The sequence below is a fragment of the Neolamprologus multifasciatus genome, unplaced genomic scaffold (genome assembly GCF_963576455.1).
Source record: "Neolamprologus multifasciatus unplaced genomic scaffold, fNeoMul1.2 chr03_unloc_1, whole genome shotgun sequence".
In the NCBI taxonomy this organism is placed as follows: Eukaryota; Metazoa; Chordata; class Actinopteri; order Cichliformes; family Cichlidae; genus Neolamprologus; species Neolamprologus multifasciatus.
In genome coordinates this window covers 336,661-355,064 of record NW_028181971.1, presented here as the reverse complement: position 1 = coordinate 355,064, position 18,404 = coordinate 336,661, and the positions used below count along the sequence as shown (strand labels likewise).

At 39.6% G+C, this 18,404-nt stretch overlaps 1 protein-coding gene and 1 long non-coding RNA gene across 2 annotated transcripts; both read right to left on the bottom strand.

Annotated features, from left to right (window-relative positions):
• Nucleotides 1–266: 266 nt before the first annotated feature.
• LOC146490506 (uncharacterized) lies at nt 267–986 on the bottom strand. Its single transcript, XR_014872698.1, has 2 exons — nt 889–986; nt 267–809 (listed from the first exon to the last, which is right to left on the bottom strand). It is a non-coding gene; the product is annotated as an uncharacterized LOC146490506 (long non-coding RNA).
• Nucleotides 987–2,207: 1,221 nt separating this feature from the next.
• Nucleotides 2,208–7,943, bottom strand: LOC146490505 (high choriolytic enzyme 1-like). The gene is made up of 8 exons (XM_085152973.1): nt 7,549–7,943; nt 7,282–7,309; nt 4,956–5,006; nt 4,536–4,667; nt 3,862–3,979; nt 3,012–3,190; nt 2,620–2,701; nt 2,208–2,404 (listed from the first exon to the last, which is right to left on the bottom strand). Exons 1-8 carry the CDS (start codon nt 7,600–7,602, stop codon nt 2,272–2,274), a joined length of 777 nt encoding a protein of 258 aa, XP_085009099.1. The 5' UTR covers nt 7,603–7,943; the 3' UTR covers nt 2,208–2,271.
• Between the last annotated feature and the right edge of the window lie 10,461 nt (nt 7,944–18,404).

The following is an 18,404-nucleotide window of genomic DNA, read 5'->3' as shown; positions in this document are numbered from 1 at the left end:
GATGTCTAAACCTTTGTTATGGTTAAACCATCAAGCCAGATGAAACCATACCTCTCACTAGAGCAGGGCCAAAAATATTTAGCACGATATACATTTGAAAATTTGCGATAACGATGTAACTGACCATATAATTGACACAAGACAAAATACTTTACAACTCCACAACTTTATTAGTGCAAAAAACATATCAATGTATTTTCACTTAAACAAGCAGCTGTTTTTTATGTGCATTAAAGTTATATAAAAATGTAACAGTGCAAATGCAAATTCCTCGCTGACAGTTTAACCAAAAGGCATTTCCAGTGGAAACTGGCCGACATATCCTCAGCATAACCATGTATAATATCCACAAAACTTAAAAAGAGGTTATACACACACAATACGGTAACATTATGTTGAAGCATAGTACGTATCACTCCGCGAGGCTCCGCCTACGATAGCCGTAATGCTCCGACAATCCATCCATCAAGGCTTCGTACCTTAGCAAAGTCGTACTGAAACATTTGACAGATTTTCGAGCGCCGTGTACATAAAATCGTTTCGAGGTCAGTAAACACAACCAGAGTTCATACATAAGGCACACGGGATTATAAGGGGCTCTGTCGATTTTCAGAAAAATCAAAGGATTGATTTTAAGTGCGCCGTATTTTCCAAACAACATGGTAATAACGACGGCCCGCTAGCATGCTCTACCAAAAATAGTGCTTTGTTGTGTATCTGATGGACGAAAGCTAAACCAGTTCCACACCACTGAAGCTGCAGCATTTTTACAAACCAGTTCTGGTTCATCTGTTTCATTCAATGATCCACTTTCGCCCTTCTCATTCTGCGTCGCCGCCATGCTTTTTCTGCCATGTGTGTATGTAAACAAAGACACTGCGCATGCACGTTTTACCCATATTCTATCGCCATATTTCATTTTCTTATCGTTGCCCAACATTATACCGGTATTACCGTGAACAGTATGATGCCCAACCCTACCTCACTTATCATCAGACCAGCAAACAGGGAGAAAAGGTAAGCTGGCAGCCAGCAGCTCCTTAAACATCACCTTTGAACATGCTTGACAGCTTGCTCCTTGTATAGCTATTTAGTCAGACAGGCAAAGCCAGCATGAACTAGTACAAACAATTACAGCAACAAATGCCGGATCATTGTTCAGGCGTGTGCATGACTGAGGTTTCATAACAGTTGAATGAATATTCAAGTCTGTGGGTGTTTTAATCTTCTCAATCTAAACACTTGCACTGAACTGACTCCACCCTACACAAGAAGAAGTAGCACTCTAATCTTAAGAGACATGATCCACTCTCTGGTTTCAGGTTTTTGATGGTTTGGTAGGATTTTAAATGCAGAACATGTATTTATGTAGTAGTATTTGTGAATTTGTTACATTTATTGCACATTAAAAAAGGCACCTGTAACATTCTGTCCAACTTTAAGCAAAACACATATTTCTAAAATAACTTAAAATATAATAATGAAACAATACTGCCCCTTGTTGCTTGAAATATGGAATTTTATTTGATAGCACTTCTTACAGAAAGAGACAACAAACCAAAGATAAAACCCCTCGAAAAACAAAAGCAAGAGAAATTAGAAGACATTGTCAGAAAAATCGATTTTTAAAATATCAGAAGAAAGATTCTTCTTCTTACACTTGTGACACTGGACTATATCTACACACTATATCTTGTTGATACATGTTGGTCATGTATAGAGTAAGACAACAGTCATGATCATTCCATGAAAGATTTGACTTTTTGTTTTGTTCACATATTTTTTCACTTTGCTGTTTTGCCAAACAAAACGTTTTGAGACATGTCGCAGTCACAAGGTTTGGTTCTATGTCTGCATCATTTACAGTTACAAAGTTAATTATCAAACTGCACAGATTGAGAAATCCATTAATGATAGTTTATAGTCTAACAAAAGGGGAGAAAACCTCAACAGAAAGCGAGATAACACCATCACCCTCTGGTATATAAGCCTGCCGTTTAGCTCGTAAAACAAAGACCCAGAACTTCAACTCTCTAAATGTGATATTTGCAGCACATTTTATGTTTCTTTGATCATTTTTAAGTATAGTGGATCCAATTCCTTGGTGTAATGCTGGTGTTTGGGCATCTGAAGAATCTGGATGCAAAGTTGAAGGTTCTTGCTGAACCTTCAACTTCTTGCTGTTTCTGGTTAGGAAAAAAAAATCAACTCCGATCAGTACTTGCTTCGTACAAAAAGATAGCAAATGTCTTTTTTGTGGGTGTGTCTTAATTACTCACAGCATCCATAAAGCCTGTTTACACGAGCAATGTCATTGGCACTCATTTGGAAAGCATTTCCAAAATTAAGATTAGGATTGGACCTGGCAACAATCGTTGGCTGCCCATTCTTGGAGAAGTCGAGTCTAAAAGAACAAACAACAGCACACAAACACACATACGCGGTTATATTAGGAAAACAGAGGAGAAAATGGGCCCATAAAGTATTTAACATTAAAAATCCATTCCCCACTGAGTGTGTGCATGTTTTTGTTAGTCTGGATTACATTTTCTTGCAGAAAATGCAAAACATGTAAGGGAATATAAAACCTTACAAAGTCCATCTCACACAGCAGCTCACCTGCCATAGTGCATGACAGAGTTGAAGTCATAGGGAGTCCGCAAATTGTTGGTCTGCACTTTCACAAAGTTGTGCTCTTGTCCTAAACAGAAATTTCCAGAAAATATTACATGTTTTTATATGCTTCCACTTCAAATCCGTCTTCAGTCTCAGCTCTTTGAAGATGTATACATCGAAATGCTAGCTAATCTCTCCTGTGGTCATTTGTTTGATAGTCTTGGGACTAAAGAAATACAAACAAAATCTTCTATGCAGTGCTCGCTTGCAGTGTTTTATGTGCTGAGTTTGGAAAAGCACACATTACTTGTAATATGTACACTGCTGTGAAACAGGAGGATGTCCCATTGTGTACTAAGTTAACTGTAACCAACGTTTTGGGTAGTTCAGCTGACCTGGGATGATGTTCCCGGTAAGGATCCTCACATGCTGATCTCTGTCAGAGCGGACCTGCTCGTGGTGGAAGCCCAGAGCATGAAGAACCTCATGTTGCACCGTCGACTGAAACAAGCAACCATTTCTCCGTAGGGAGATTTCCTGTCTTCCTCTCTGACGGCCCAGGTATGAATAACACCTGATATACACAATGACATCACTTAAAAAATAGATGGACTGTTCTATAGCCTAGCACTGTGCATCCTCCTCCTTCAGCTAGTCATGCTAAGGCTAAAGTACCAAAAAAAGCAATGACAGTAATCATGTGACCGACTTTGACACTGTGGCTCTATAGACACTGCTCGAACCACACTTAAGCTTTTGTACTTTAATATCTTAAATAATATTTTAAAATAAAAAACACACATATCCATTATCAACTAAAGTAAATAAACAGATAGCGGTCAAATCAATCTCAGAAGATTTTTAAACATTTGTCGTCCCTTAATCATCTAATAACCCACCAGATTCATCTACTCGCCTTAGAAGGTGCCAGTCTCTAGTTTTGGAACTAGTGGACCAAATAGTATGTGAAATAATTAAGAGCAGATGAATATAATGCTCTTTACACTCCTATGCAACAGTATAAATTTCATCTAGTAGCAAACAAAAATAAAACTGGACATTTTACAGTACAAGGTCAATGCAGAATGGTCCTTCAAGAACCTGTTTTGATGACACATACAGAATATTTGTAATGCAATCATTTTCAGAATTGCATTTTTGAAGGGTTTTGAGGGTGTGGGTGTATCAGTCCTGTCCTGCCATATAAATACAAGTACAGTCTAAGTACAGCAAGTGCATTCTCACCCTTGTCCAGAGAAGAAGTGAAGGAAATCTGTCTGGCTTGTACGCCAGACAAACCGGACGCAGGTGGAAGCATGGAAGGTGACTAGGGCATTGATGATGATGTTGCGCTCTTGGTTGCCTGCAGATTCAAATATGAGTCTGATGAGGAGCTTCTTCAGTATTCAGGATCTTCAATATGTTTCAGCCATTTCAACTTGGCAGCATAAACAGTATTTAGAATCTGTGCTGCTTCGAGGATCTCTGAGTTCCCATCGGAATGACAGGGCCGCCAAGATCTATCTATCTATCTATCTATCTATCTATCTATCTATCTATCTATCTATCTATCTATCTATCTATCTGTCTGTCTGTCTGTCTGTCCTTCTGTCTGTCTGTCCACATATATGAGAGAGAAAAATTGAGAAAGTGACATTAAATGAAAACATAATTTGAAAATTGTGTGCATCTGTGTATGATATCAATTCAGCATACTTATACAAATATGACTTTTCAGTTTAAATGCTTTTTAGTTAATCCGACATTAAAACAGCATAGTTAACAAAGCAGTATTTTTGGAAACCACTTGAAATATATATTATATATATTTATATAATAATGGGTTTTATTGAACTATTTTTATCCATCTCTCCTTTTCATAAAGTCTGTGTTTAATGGTTAAAGTTTGTACTGCTTACTGTATTCAGTGCCAATGAAGACAGGTACATAGACAAAGGATCCAGTTTTAGGCCACTTGCAGCCAATGGCTGTGCATGGAACAGCATTCCTGGTAGTAGTGGGTACAATGTCACCATGAACCAACACTTTTGCTGCAGAACAACAAACAGAGAGTGGTTAAATGCTCGATACTTAGGCTGCCATTTGCTCAGTTATGTCAAAACAAACAACTTTATTGATCGCACAATTACAATGTTTGATAATAACACAAATAAAACAGCTGACTAAGACAAGCCAGTAAATGACCAAAAGGTTGATTGATCATTGTGTCTGTTGGGAGTCTATTGTATGTTAACATGTCAGTTCTCAGGGATCTTTCATTTTCATCCAGAATTTATATGTTAACAAAAAAGAGTTTTATTTTGTAAATCTTCACTTACTTGAGTTAGCATTGACTTTTTCAATGATCGCTGAGGCGCCCAGAGACTCATCTGTGGATACAAGAGGAAACCAGCAGATTAACTTTAAGCTCTTATATTACAGTTTTTCTCCATTGGTTTGGCTCATTTCTTGAAACAGAAATTACATTCTCAAAATAACATGGACAAACCTCCAAACCTCTTGGCAAATGTTCACAACAGAATGGCATTTCTCATTCATTTTATCAAATGGCAAATGCCTTAGTACATGTCTCAATTGTCTCAGTGCATCTTTGCAAATGATTAAGTACAAGTAGCCTACAGTTATACAGTTAGTCCACATTTAGCACATTTTCCAAATGAATAGATCTTGTAGATCTAAACTGATTAGTTGATTCTCAGTCTAATGATCATTCCCTCCAAAACATGTCAGCATGATTTCATTGTATAAGTACTCGCATGCACAACTGTCTGTTCAATTGTCAAAATTGGTCAAGAACATAATACCATGAATACCATATATTACAGTTTTTCTCCATTGGTTTGGCTCATTTCTTGAAACAGAAATTACATTCTCAAAATAACATGGACAAACCTCCAAACCTCTTGGCAAATGTTCACAACAGAATGGCATTTCTCATTCATTTTATCAAATGGCAAATGCCTCAGTACATGTCTCAATTGTCTCAGTGCATCTTTGCAAATGATTAAGTACAAGTAGCCTACAGTTATACAGTTAGCCCACATTTAGCACATTTCCCAAATGAATAGATCTTGTAGATCTAAACTGATTAGTTGATTCTCAGTCTAATGATCATTCTCTCCAAAACATGTCAGCATGATTTCATTGTATAAGTACTCGCATGCACAACCGTCTGTTCAATTGTCAAAATTGGTCAAGAACATAATACCATGAATACCATATATGAATTTCTTTGAATATTTGATAAATTGATGACAGTCATTGACAGTCAGGTGAAACTAGGTGTCACACGCAGGTGTGTTCCATGTTTGTGTGCTGCCAAACACAGACCAGAGCCAGTCCGATCTCTGAACATGGATAGACAAGGCCAAGCAAACGGACAAGGGGAAGTTCTTCCTCAAGGAAGAGGAGGAAGAAGAAGAAGAAGAGGAGGACTGAGAATGTGTGGTGGAGGAATAGGGGGAAGAGGCCGAGGAGCGAGAAGACACTGTGGTGTCCCGAATGAAATTCGGGCCACGATTATAGTCATGTCATAAACCATGGCCTCACAATGGCAGAGACAGGTTGTCGAGTGCAGCCTAATGTGCCTCGCTCTACAGTCTCCTCCATCATCCAAACCTTTCGCAGGGAAAACAGGTATGTACTCTATGTAATCTATTATGGAATTATATGTTGTATAGGACAGGGCACTGTGCGTGAGGCAAAAAATGTATAACTTACTGTAGAGATTTTGTGTGCATCGGCCCAGTGGTAGGTCTATACTAGCAGGTGGAGAGGACTAGTGGAATGTTTTGATACTAAATATGACAAGAAATATATTGAACAAATTACTGTAAACTATGGAATTACATAATTTATACAGTTTAGAGAAGTATTCCAGTCACTGTGCAGCGGGAGAATGAGTACAGCGACCACTGAATAAGTCCTTGTTTTTTGATTTTGTGTTCATACAATTTACTACTGTAATGTACATTTTCTTTTTACATATGTATGAAACTTTCTTTGCGTGTCAATAAAAAAAAATAATAAAAAAATAAAAAATGGTTATCATTTCCTTGGTAGTGTGAGTGCAATCTGATGTCAAACCTTGGAGGCTACTCTTTTCTGTTGCATATTGTTGGTCCTCTGCCATAGTGACAAAACATCTAAACATTTTGTATGGCAGTACTCCCATAATGCCAAAGGGACGATGCATTTTGGGGGCACTGACTATTCAGATTAGAAAGAAATGTAGTTTTGACACATGAGTGAACTGTTTTAGGGGAGATATGAGCTTTTGCAGGTGGACCATGTTGGTGTGATCAACCATCCAGGTTTATTTTGACAAAAGCACCAAGAATGATGAGAATGTCCGATCTGTGTTGAGAAATGAGCCAAAGCTATTGAGAAGGATCTTTGCCATTTTGGAGACACTAACTGTTTAAATGAGAAAGGGATTTAGATTGAAGCCTGAGTGAACAGTTTTGGAAGAGATATGAGCTTTTGCAGGTGAGCTATAGTGTTGTGCTAAACTGTAAGAGTGTTTTGCCAAATGATCTTAGTGTTTTGAGAATGTAATTTCTGTTTCAAGAAATGAGCCAAACCAATGGAGAAAAACTGTAAAAACACCTCAATATATTGGAAGTATTTCATCACTGAACGCACCAGTTATATTTCTAATGACAGCAGCCCTCTGCAATAAAAAACAAGACATTTTCAACTTACTCTTAATCACATTTGAAATCACACTGACAAATGTTATTGTTGGCAAACAAAAACTATTACGTGAAAATACTTCAACTGTGTCACGCTTAAACGCTCATAACAAGCAGCCATGCCTGTTAAGCAGACGGTTAGAATTATATGACTTTCACAGAAAAGCCGGCAGTGTTGAACAACATTTAATGCCTTTGCTGGAAGAGTCAAGCTTACCAGACAAACGGCTGTCATTGACAGGCAGACGGAGAAGAAAAAGGCTGGAGTCATGATGTTGGTCCTCTGCAGTTAACCTACAGTCAAAATCTGAACAGCACTGTTTAAAAAAGAACTTCAATGAATGTAACTGCTGGAATAGAAAGGCAAATAAGTGGGATATGGGCAACCCAACAGCTGATTCTGTTCATCTGGATGTTAACTTTTCTCCCAATGAAAATGCTGAACAGACAACATCCACATAAAGAGAATCAGATATCTGGGATTTCCCTACATAGAGGATTCAGCATGCAGGGAGATGATATGAGGAGGCTTACCTGTTGTACCAGGTGTTTGCTGGATGCAGCAGGTGTTCGGCTGCTCCATCTTTATAGATAGTTCACACAGGGTGTGGCTGAGGTTTCAGGGCTGTCTTTTTAGTTATCAATCCATTAGTTTCTTTTTGCTAATGTCGAAACACTAAAGCAGCAACAAATTTCCAGGAAGGAAACTTCAATCAAGGACATTGCAAACATTTTTTGCGGCTGACGTAAACATTCAGAGCATTAAATAATTGCAATTAAAAGTTGCAAAGCCCAAAGAAATGCTGATGGAAATTAAATTTCAATCAGACTGGAATGAAATTCTTTTAACAACATAATTACCTTTGGGCAAAATAGTCAATAACAACAACATTTTATTTCCTCACATGTACTCAATTTGCACCTTTGCCTCAGTTTGTAAAACATTTCATTGCTAGCTTACAAAATAAAGTTCTTCCTTCTGAAATTCAGTCAAGCATCACATTAAGGAAATACTCATATAAAATGCAAACACTGAATATGTGGTCTGAATGAACAAAGATATGAAGTAAGGCGCTAGAGAAGGAAAACCAAACAATTCATCAGACCTTCTCGGATAAATGTGCCATAAATTAATAAATAATCATTTTAAAATCCTGTAACATTAGACAAATGGCAAACTATGAGTGATTTGTTGTGGGTTACTGCGATGTCTTATATAATAGTTAGAGTTTAATATTTTGTGTAGATCGAGGTATTAAAAATAGCTTTTTGGCTATTTTTAATACCTCGGCTCCTGAGTAAGGAGAACTGTCTCTATCAATTCTCAGTAAGCAAGACACACATGAAAGAAGATTATGTATGAATAGATGAGAAATTTCAAGTGACAAAAGACTCAGTGCTACGTGAGACAAAGGGCTGGGATGGAAACCAGGAAACAGGTTTTTAAGATTAGTTTTTGTAAATGCAGCTTCCTTGTGTGCAACCTGAAAAAGGCTGTGCTTAAAACAATTTCATAAAAGATATAAATCAATAAATGGTGAAACAGTGTTTAAATGTTCATTTTATTTATTAAAAACTATTTATTTCTCTGTATCAATTTGGTTAATGGACTAATTTTTATATAACGCTTTTCTACTCTCCTGGAGTATTCAAAGCGCTGTATACAACATGCCACATTCACCCACTCACACAAGCACTTGTAAACTCAAGTGTAAACAAATAACATTCACACTGGACCAGGTTTCCTCCAGAAGGTTTGCCAATTATCTATGAAGCCCACATCGTTTCTGGGACACCACTCAGACAGCCAGCAATTTAAGGAGAACATGCGGCTAAACATGTCACTCCTGGTCTGATTGGGGAGGGGACCAGAGAAAACTACAGAGTCCCACATTGTTTTGGCAAAGTTGCACACCGATTCAATATTGACTTTAGTGACATCCGATTGGCGTAACCGGGTGTCATTACTGCCGACGTGAATTATGATTTTACTGAATTTACGTTTACCCTTAGCCAGCAGTTTTAAATTTCCTTCAATGTCGCCTGCTCTGGCCCCTGGAAGACAATTGACTATGGTTGCCGGTGTCTCTAGCATCACATGTCTTAGAACAGGATCATCAATTACCAGAGTTTGACCCCCGGCAGGTGTGTCGCCGAGTGTGGTGTACCTGGGGCTTCTGTTTAGGACTATGCTTCCTCCTCACCGTCACCCAGCCACCCTCTTTCCCTAGCTACAGGGGCCTGGCTAGCTATGGGTGAATAAAGGGTGCGCAGCCGAGTCTCCAATTCAGTAATCCTGGCCTCCAGAGCTGCAAATATGCTACATTTGTTACAGATATCATTACTGCTAAAGGAGGCCGAGGAGTAACTAAACATCTGACACACGTCTGATTGGGGAGGGGACCAGAGAAAACTACAGAGTCCCACATTGTTTTGGCAAAGTTGCACAACAATTCAATATTGACTTTAGTGACCTCCGATTGGTGTAACCGGGTGTCATTACTGCTTTTTGGCTATTTTTAATACCTCGGCTCCTAAGTAAGGAGAACTGTCTCTATCAATTCTCAGTAAGCAAGACACACATGAAAGAAGATTATGTATGAATAGATGAGAAATTTCGAGTGACAAAAGACTCAGTGCTACGTGAGACAAAAGGGCTGGGGTAGAAACCAGGAAACAGGTTTTTAAGATTAGTTTTTGTAAATGCAGCTTCCTTGTGTGCAACCTGAAAAAGGCTGTGCTTAAAACAATTTCATAAAAGATATAAATGAATAAATGGAGAAACAGTGTTTAAATGTTCATTTTATTTATTAAAAACTATTTATTTCTCTGTATCAATTTGGTTAATGGATTAATTTTTATATAACGCTTTTCTACTCTCCTGGAGTATTCAAAGCGCTGTATGCAACATGCCACATTTACCCACTCACACAAGCCCTTGTAAACTCAAGTGTAAACAAATAACATTCACACACATTTACACTCCGATGAACGCATCGCAGGGCAACTTGGGGTTAGTGTTTGGCCCAACAATATTTGCACTGCAGTTCATCCTTGGGAAACCAAGGATCGAACCACCGACCTTCCAGTCAGTAGCTGATCTGCTCTACCACCTGAGCTACAGCTTCCCTTGTAACCACAATTGATCCACTTAGAAGATTGTTTTCATGTGGAAACAGAGGTTTTTTTGAATTCCTACTAGTGTCTGGGAAAGGAAAGAAGGAAAGGGACACGTTACTGTACCTGCTAGTCTTACTGGTTCATCAACATGAACTTTCAGTATGGGAAGTGTGATCTAAATAGGAGTGTTTACTGGAAGCTTTAGGGCACCATCGCAGTCACGCTGGCTTTGAGATAGGCACTTAAAGAACTCATCAGATCTTTCATCACAGTTTAACTTAGGAATGTGCCATAGCTGCATGTGTGCAGGTTTTATTCTATGGATGCCTGACCTGACACGTCAAGGGTTTGAAGTGCTGTGAGGCCACAGTGTTACCCATATCAACACTGTCCATCTTTATACACCACAGTTTGGAGTAAATTACCACATTATGCAATAATGGGAAACACAAAACAAAACCTAAGAACTGGAACTCAGAAAATACTAAAGAACTAAGGAGCTAGGAATACTTCACACGGAAACTGTCATGTTCAAATATTCAGAAGGACTTCAGGAGACACTAAGGTCAATTATGGAGTTCCACAGGGTTCAGTGCTAGGACCAATTCTGTTTACATTATACATGCTTCCCTTAGGCAGCATCATTAGAAGACATAGCATACATTTACACTGCTATGCAGATGACACCCAGCTCTATCTGTCCATGAAGCCAGAAATTTCAAGTGACAAAAGACTAAGCGCTACGTGAGACAAAGGGCTGGGATGGAAACCAGGAAACAGGTTTTTAAGATTAGTTTTTGTAAATGCAGCTTCCTTGTGTGCAAGGAAGCACACAAGGTGTGGCCTCACAGCACTTCAAACCCTTGACGTGTCAGGTCAGGCATCCATAGAATAAAACCTTCACACATGCAGCTATGGCACATTCCTAAGTCAAACTGTGCTGAAAGATCTGATGAGTTCTTTAAGTCCCTATCTCAAAGCCAGTGTGACTGCGATGGTGCCCTAAAGTTTCCAGTAAACACTCCTATTTAGATCGCACTTCCCATACTGAAAGTTCATGTTGATGAACCAGTAAGACGAGCAGGTACAGTAACGTGTCCCTTTCCTTCTTTCCTTTCCCAGACACTAGTAGGAATTCAAAAAAACTCTGTTTCCACATGAAAAGAATCTTCTAAGTGGATCAATTGTGGTTACAAGGGAAGCTGTAGCTCATGTGGTAGAGCAGATCAGCTACTGATTGGAAGGTCGGTGGTTCGATCCTTGGTTTCCCAAGGATAAACTGCAGTGCAAATATTGTTGGGCCAAACACTAACCCCAAGTTGCCCTATGATGCGTTCATCGGAGTGTGAATGTTGTTTTTTTACACTTGAGTTTAGAAGTGCTTGTGTGAGTGGGTGAATGTGGCATGTTGTATACAGCGGTTTGAGTACTCCAGGAGAGTAGAAAAGCGTTATATAAAAATTAGTCCATTAACCAACGTGATACAGAGAAATAAATAGTTTTTTAATAAATAAAATGAACATTTAAACACTGTTTCTCCATTTATTGATTTATATCTTTTATGAAATTGTTTTAAGCACAGCCTTTTTCAGGTTGCACACAAGGAAGCTGCATTTACAAAAACTAATCTTAAAAACCTGTTTCCTGGTTTCCATCCCAGCCCTTTGTCTCACGTAGCACTGAGTCTTTTGTCACTTGAAATTTCTCATCTATTCATACATAATCTTCTTTCATGTGTGTCTTGCTTACTGAGAATTGATAGAGACAGTTCTCCTTACTCAGGAGCCGAGGTATTAAAAATAGCCAAAAAGCAGTAATAACACCCGGTTACGCCAATCGGAGGTCAATAAAGTCAATATTGAATCGGTGTGCAACTTTGCCAAAATAATGTGGGACTCTGTAGTTTTCTCTGGTCCCCTCCCCAATCAGACGTGTGTCAGATGTTTAGTTACTCCTCGGCCTCCTTTAGCAGTAATGATATCTGTAACAAATGTAGCATATTTGCAGCTCTGGAGGCCAGGATTACTGAATTGGAGACTCGGCTTCGCACCCTTCATTCACCCATAGCTAGCCAGGCCCCTGTAGCTGGGGAAAGAGGGCGGCTGGGTGACGGTGAGGAGGAAGCATAGTCCTAAACAGAAGCCCCAGGTACACCACCAACCCGTTCATGTGTCTAACCGTTTTTCCCCACTCGGCGACACACCTGCCTGGGGTCAAACTCTGGTAATTGATGATCCTGTTCTAAGACATGTGAAGCTAGAGACACTGGCAACCATAGTCAATTGTCTTTCAGGGGCCAGAGCAGGCGACATTGAAGGAAATTTAAAACTGCTGGCTAAGGGTAAACGTAAATTCAGTAAAATCATAATTCACGTCGGCAGTAATGACACCCGGTTACGCCAATCGGAGGTCACTAAAGTCAATATTGAATCGGTGTGCAACTTTGCCAAAACAATGTGGGACTCTGTAGTTTTCTCTGGTCCCCTCCCCAATCAGACCAGGAGTGACATGTTTAGCCGCATGTTCTCCTTAAATTGCTGGCTGTCTGAGTGGTGTCCCAGAAACGATGTGGGCTTCATAGATAATTGGCAAACCTTCTGGAGGAAACCTGGTCTTGTTAGGAGAGACGGCATCCATCCCACTTTGGATGGAGCAGCTCTCATTTCTAGAAATATGGACACATTTATTAAACCCCCCAAAATATGACTATCCAGAGTTGGGACCAGGAAGCAGAGTTGCAGTCTTACACGCCTCTCTGCAGCTTCTCTCCTCCTGCTATGCCCCCAAAAACCCATCTCCATAGAGACTGTGTCAGCTCCCAAACAGACAAAAAACAAACTAAAAACCAGCAACAAACAAATTAAACATAAAAAATCACAAAGAAAGAACAATACAGTATCCACATCTGAACCAAAGAGTAAAACAGTGAAATGTGGATTATTAAATATTAGGTCTCTCTCCTCCAAGTCTCTGTTAGTACATGACTTAATAATTGATCAACAAATCGATTTACTCTGCCTTACAGACACCTGGTTGCAGCAGGATCATTATGTTAGTTTAAATGAATCAACACCCCCGAGTCATCCTAACTACCAGAAACATCGAAGCACAGGCCGAGGGGGAGGTGTGGAAGCAATTTTTCACACCAGCCTATTAATCAACCAAAGACCCAGACAGACTTTTAATTCATTTGAAAGTCTGATGCTTAACATTGTCCACCCCAGCTGTAATTCAATTCAATTCAATTTTATTTATACAGCGCCAAATCACAACAAAAGTCACCTCAAGGCACTTTATATTGTACAGTAGATCGCACAATAATAGATACAGAGAAAAACCCAGCAATCATATGACCCCTATGAGCAAGCACTTTGGCGACAGTGGGAAGGAAAAACTCCCTTTTAACAGGAAGAAACCTCCGGCAGAACCAGGCTCAGGGAGGGGCGGGGGCATCTGCTGCGACTGGTTGGGGTGAGAGAAGGAAGACAGGATAAAGACATGCTGTGGAAGAGAGACAGAGGTTAATGACAGATATGATTCAATGCAGAGAGGTCTGTTAACACATAGTGAGTGAGAAAGGTGACTGGAAAGGAAAAACTCAATGCATCATGGGAATCCCCCAGCAGCCTACGTCTATTGCAGCATAACTAAGGGAGGATTCAGGGTCACCTGGTCCAGCCCTAACTATATGCTTTAGCAAAAAGGAAAGTTTGAAGCCTAATCTTGAAAGTAGAGATAGTGTCTGTCTCCTGAATCCAAACTGGAAGCTGGTTCCACAGAAGAGGGGCCTGAAAACTGAAGGCTCTGCCTCCCATTCTACTTTTAAATACTCTAGGAACAACAAGTAGGCCTGCAGTGTGAGATCGAAGTGCTCTAATAGGGTGATATGTTACTACAAGGTCATTAAGATAAGATGGGGCCTGATTATTTAAGACCTTGTATGTGAGGAGCAGGATTTTGAATTCTGGATTTAACAGGAAGCCAATGAAGGGAAGCCAAAACAGGAGAAATCTGCTCTCTCTTTCTAGTCCCTGTCAGGACTCTTGCTGCAGCATTTTGGATTAACTGAAAGCTTTTCAGGGAGTTTTTAGGACTTCCTGATAATAATGAATTACAGTTGTCCGGCCAGGAAGTAATAAATGCATGAACTAGTTTTTCAGTGTCACTTTGAGACAGGATATTTCTAACTTTAGAGATGTTGCACAAATGGAAGAAAGCAGTCTTACATATTTGTTTTATATGTGCGTTGAGGACATGTCCTGGTCAAAAATGACTCCAAGGTTCCTCACAGTGTTACTGGAGGCCAAGGTAATGCCATCCAGAGTAAGACTCAGCTTAGATACCATATTTCTAAGATTTTCAGGGCCGAGTACAATAACCTCAGTTTGATCTGAATTAAGAAGCAGAAAGTTAGCGGCCATCCAGGTCTTTATATCTTTAAGACATTCCTACAGTTTAACTCATTGGTGTGTGTTATCTGGCTTCATGGACAGATAGAGCTGGGTGTCATCTGCATAGCAGTGTAAATGTATGCTATGTCTTCTAATGATGCTGCCTAAGGGAAGCATGTATAATGTAAACAGAATTGGTCCTAGCACTGAACCCTGTGGAACTCCATAATTGACCTTAAAGTCTCCTGAAGTCCTTCTGAATATTTGAACATGACAGTTTCCGTGTGAAGTATTCCTAGCTCCTTAGTTCTTTAGTATTTTCTGAGTTCCAGTTCTTAGGTTTTGTTTTGTGTTTCCCATTATTGCATAATGTGGTAATTTACTCCAAACTGTGGTGTATAAAGATGGACAGTGTTGATATGGGTAACACTGTGGCCTCACAGCACTTCAAACCCTTGACGTGTCAGGTCAGGCATCCATAGAATAAAACCTGCACACATGCAGCTATGGCACATTCCTAAGTTAAACTGTGCTGAAAGATCTGATGAGTTCTTTAAGTGCCTATCTCAAAGCCAGCGTGACTGCGATGGTGCCCTAAAGCTTCCAGTAAACACTCCTATTTAGATCACACTTCCCATACTGAAAGCTCATGTTGATGAACCAGTAAGACTAGCAGGTACAGTAACGTGTCCCTTTCCTTCTTTCCTTTCCCAGACACTAGCAGGACTTCAAAAAAACCTCTGTTTCCACATGAAAAGAATCTTCTAAGTGGATCAATTGCGGTTACAAGGGAAGCTGTAGCTCAGGTGGTAGAGCAGATCCGCTACTGATTGAAAGGTCGGTGGTTCGATCCTTGGTTTCCCAAGGATGAACTGCACTGCAAATATTGTTGGGCCAAACACTAACCCCAAGTTGCCCTATGATGTGTTCATCTGAGTGTGAATGTTATTTGTTTACAAGTGCTTGTGTGAGTGGGTGAATGTGGCATGTTGTATACAGCGCTTTGAATACTCCAGGAGAGTAGAAAAGCGTTATATAAAAATTAGTCCATTAACCAAATTGATATAGAGAAATAAATAGTTTTTAATAAATGAAATGAACATTTAAACACTGTTTCTCCATTTATTGATTTATATCTTTTATGAAATTGTTTTAAGCACAGCCTTTTTCAGGTTGCACACAAGGAAGCTGCATTTACAAAAACTAATCTTAAAAACCTGTTTCCTGGTTTCTACCCCAGCCCTTTGTCTCACGTAGCACTGAGTCTTTTGTCACTTGAAATTTCTCATCTATTCATACATAATCTTCTTTCATGTGTGTCTTGCTTACTGAGAATTGATAGAGACAGTTGTCCTTACTCAGGAGCCAAGGTATTAAAAATAGCCAAAAAGCAGTAATGACACCCGGTTACACCAATCGGAGGTCACTAAAGTCAATATTGAATCGGTGTGCAACTTTGCCAAAACAATGTGGGACTCTGTAGTTTTCTCTGGTCCCCTCCCCAATCAGACGTGTGTCAGAAGTTTAGTTACTCCTCGGCCTCCTTTAGCAGTAATGATATCTGTAACAAATGTAGCATATTTGCAGCTCTGGAGGCCAGGATTACTGAATTGGAGACTCGGCTGCGCACCCTTTATTCACCCATAGCTAGCCAGGCCCCTGTAGCTAGGGAAAGAGGGTGGCTGGGTGACGGTAAGGAGGAAGCATAGTCCTAAACAGAAGCCCCAGGTACACCACCAACCCGTTCATGTGTCTAACCGTTTTTCCCCACTCGGCGACACACCTGCCGGGTGTCAAACTCTGGTAATTGATGATCCTGTTCTAAGACATGTGAAGCTAGAGACACCGGCACCCATAGCTAGCCAGGCCCCTGTAGCTGGGGAAAGAGGGCGGCTGGGTGACGGTGAGGAGGAAGCATAGTCCTAAACAGAAGCCCCAGGTACACCACCAATGAAAATTCATGTGTCTAACCGTTTTTCCCCACTCGGCGACACACCTGCCGGGGGTCAAACTCTGGTAATTGATGATCCTGTTCTAAGACATGTGAAGCTAGAGACACCGGCAACCATAGTCAATTGTCTTCCAGGGGCCAGAGCAGGCGACATTGAAGGAAATTTAAAACTGCTGGCTAAGGGTAAACGTAAATTCAGTAAAATCATAATTCACGTCGGCAGTAATGACACCCGGTTACGCCAATCGGATGTCACTAAAGTCAATATTGAATCGGTGTGCAACTTTGCCAAAACAATGTGGGACTCTGTAGTTTTCTCTGGTCCCCTCCCCAATCAGACCAGGAGTGACATGTTTAGCCGCATGTTCTCCTTAAATTGCTGGCTGTCTGAGTGGTGTCCCAGAAACGATGTGGGCTTCATAGATAATTGGCAAACCTTCTGGAGGAAACCTGGTCCAGTGTGAATGTTATTTGTTTACACTTGAGTTTACAAGTGCTTGTGTGAGTGGGTGAATGTGGCATGTTGTATACAGCGCTTTGAATACTCCAGGAGAGTAGAAAAGCGTTATATAAAAATTAGTCCATTAACCAAATTGATATAGAGAAATAAATAGTTTTTAATAAATAAAATGAACATTTAAACACTGTTTCTCCATTTATTGATTTATATCTTTTATGAAATTGTTTTAAGCACAGCCTTTTTCAGGTTGCACACAAGGAAGCTGCATTTACAAAAACTAATCTTAAAAACCTGTTTCCTGGTTTCTACCCCAGCCCTTTGTCTCACGTAGCACTGAGTCTTTTGTCACTTGAAATTTCTCATCTATTCATACATAATCTTCTTTCATGTGTGTCTTGCTTACTGAGAATTGATAGAGACAGTTCTCCTTACTCAGGAGCCGAGGTATTAAAAATAGCCAAAAAGCTATTTTTAATACCTCGATCTACACAAAATATTAAACTCTAACTATTATATAAGACATCGCAGTAACCCACAACAAATCACTCATAGTTTGCCATTTGTCTAATGTTACAGGATTTTAAAATGATTATTAATTAATTTATGGCACATTTATCCGAGAAGGTCTGATGAATTGTTTGGTTTTCCTTCTCTAGCGCCTTACTTCATATCTTTGTTCATTCAGACCACATATTCAGTGTTTGCATTTTATATGAGTATTTCCTTAATGTGATGCTTGACTGAATTTCAGAAGGAAGAACTTTATTTTGTAAGCTAGCAATGAAATGTTTTACAAACTGAGGCAAAGGTGCAAATTGAGTACATGTGAGGAAATAAAATGTTGTTGTTATTGACTATTTTGCCCAAAGGTAATTATGTTGTTAAAAGAATTTCATTCCAGTCTGATTGAAATTTAATTTCCATCAGCATTTCTTTGGCCTTTGCAACTTTTAATTGCAATTATTTAATGCTCTGAATGTTTACGTCAGCCTCAAAAAATGTTTGCAATGTCCTTGATTGAAGTTTCCTTCCTGGAAATTTGTTGCTGCTTTAGTGTTTCGACATCAGCAAAAAGAAACTAATGGATTGATAACTAAAAAGACAGCCCTGAAACCTCAGCCACACCCTGTGTGAACTATCTATAAAGATGG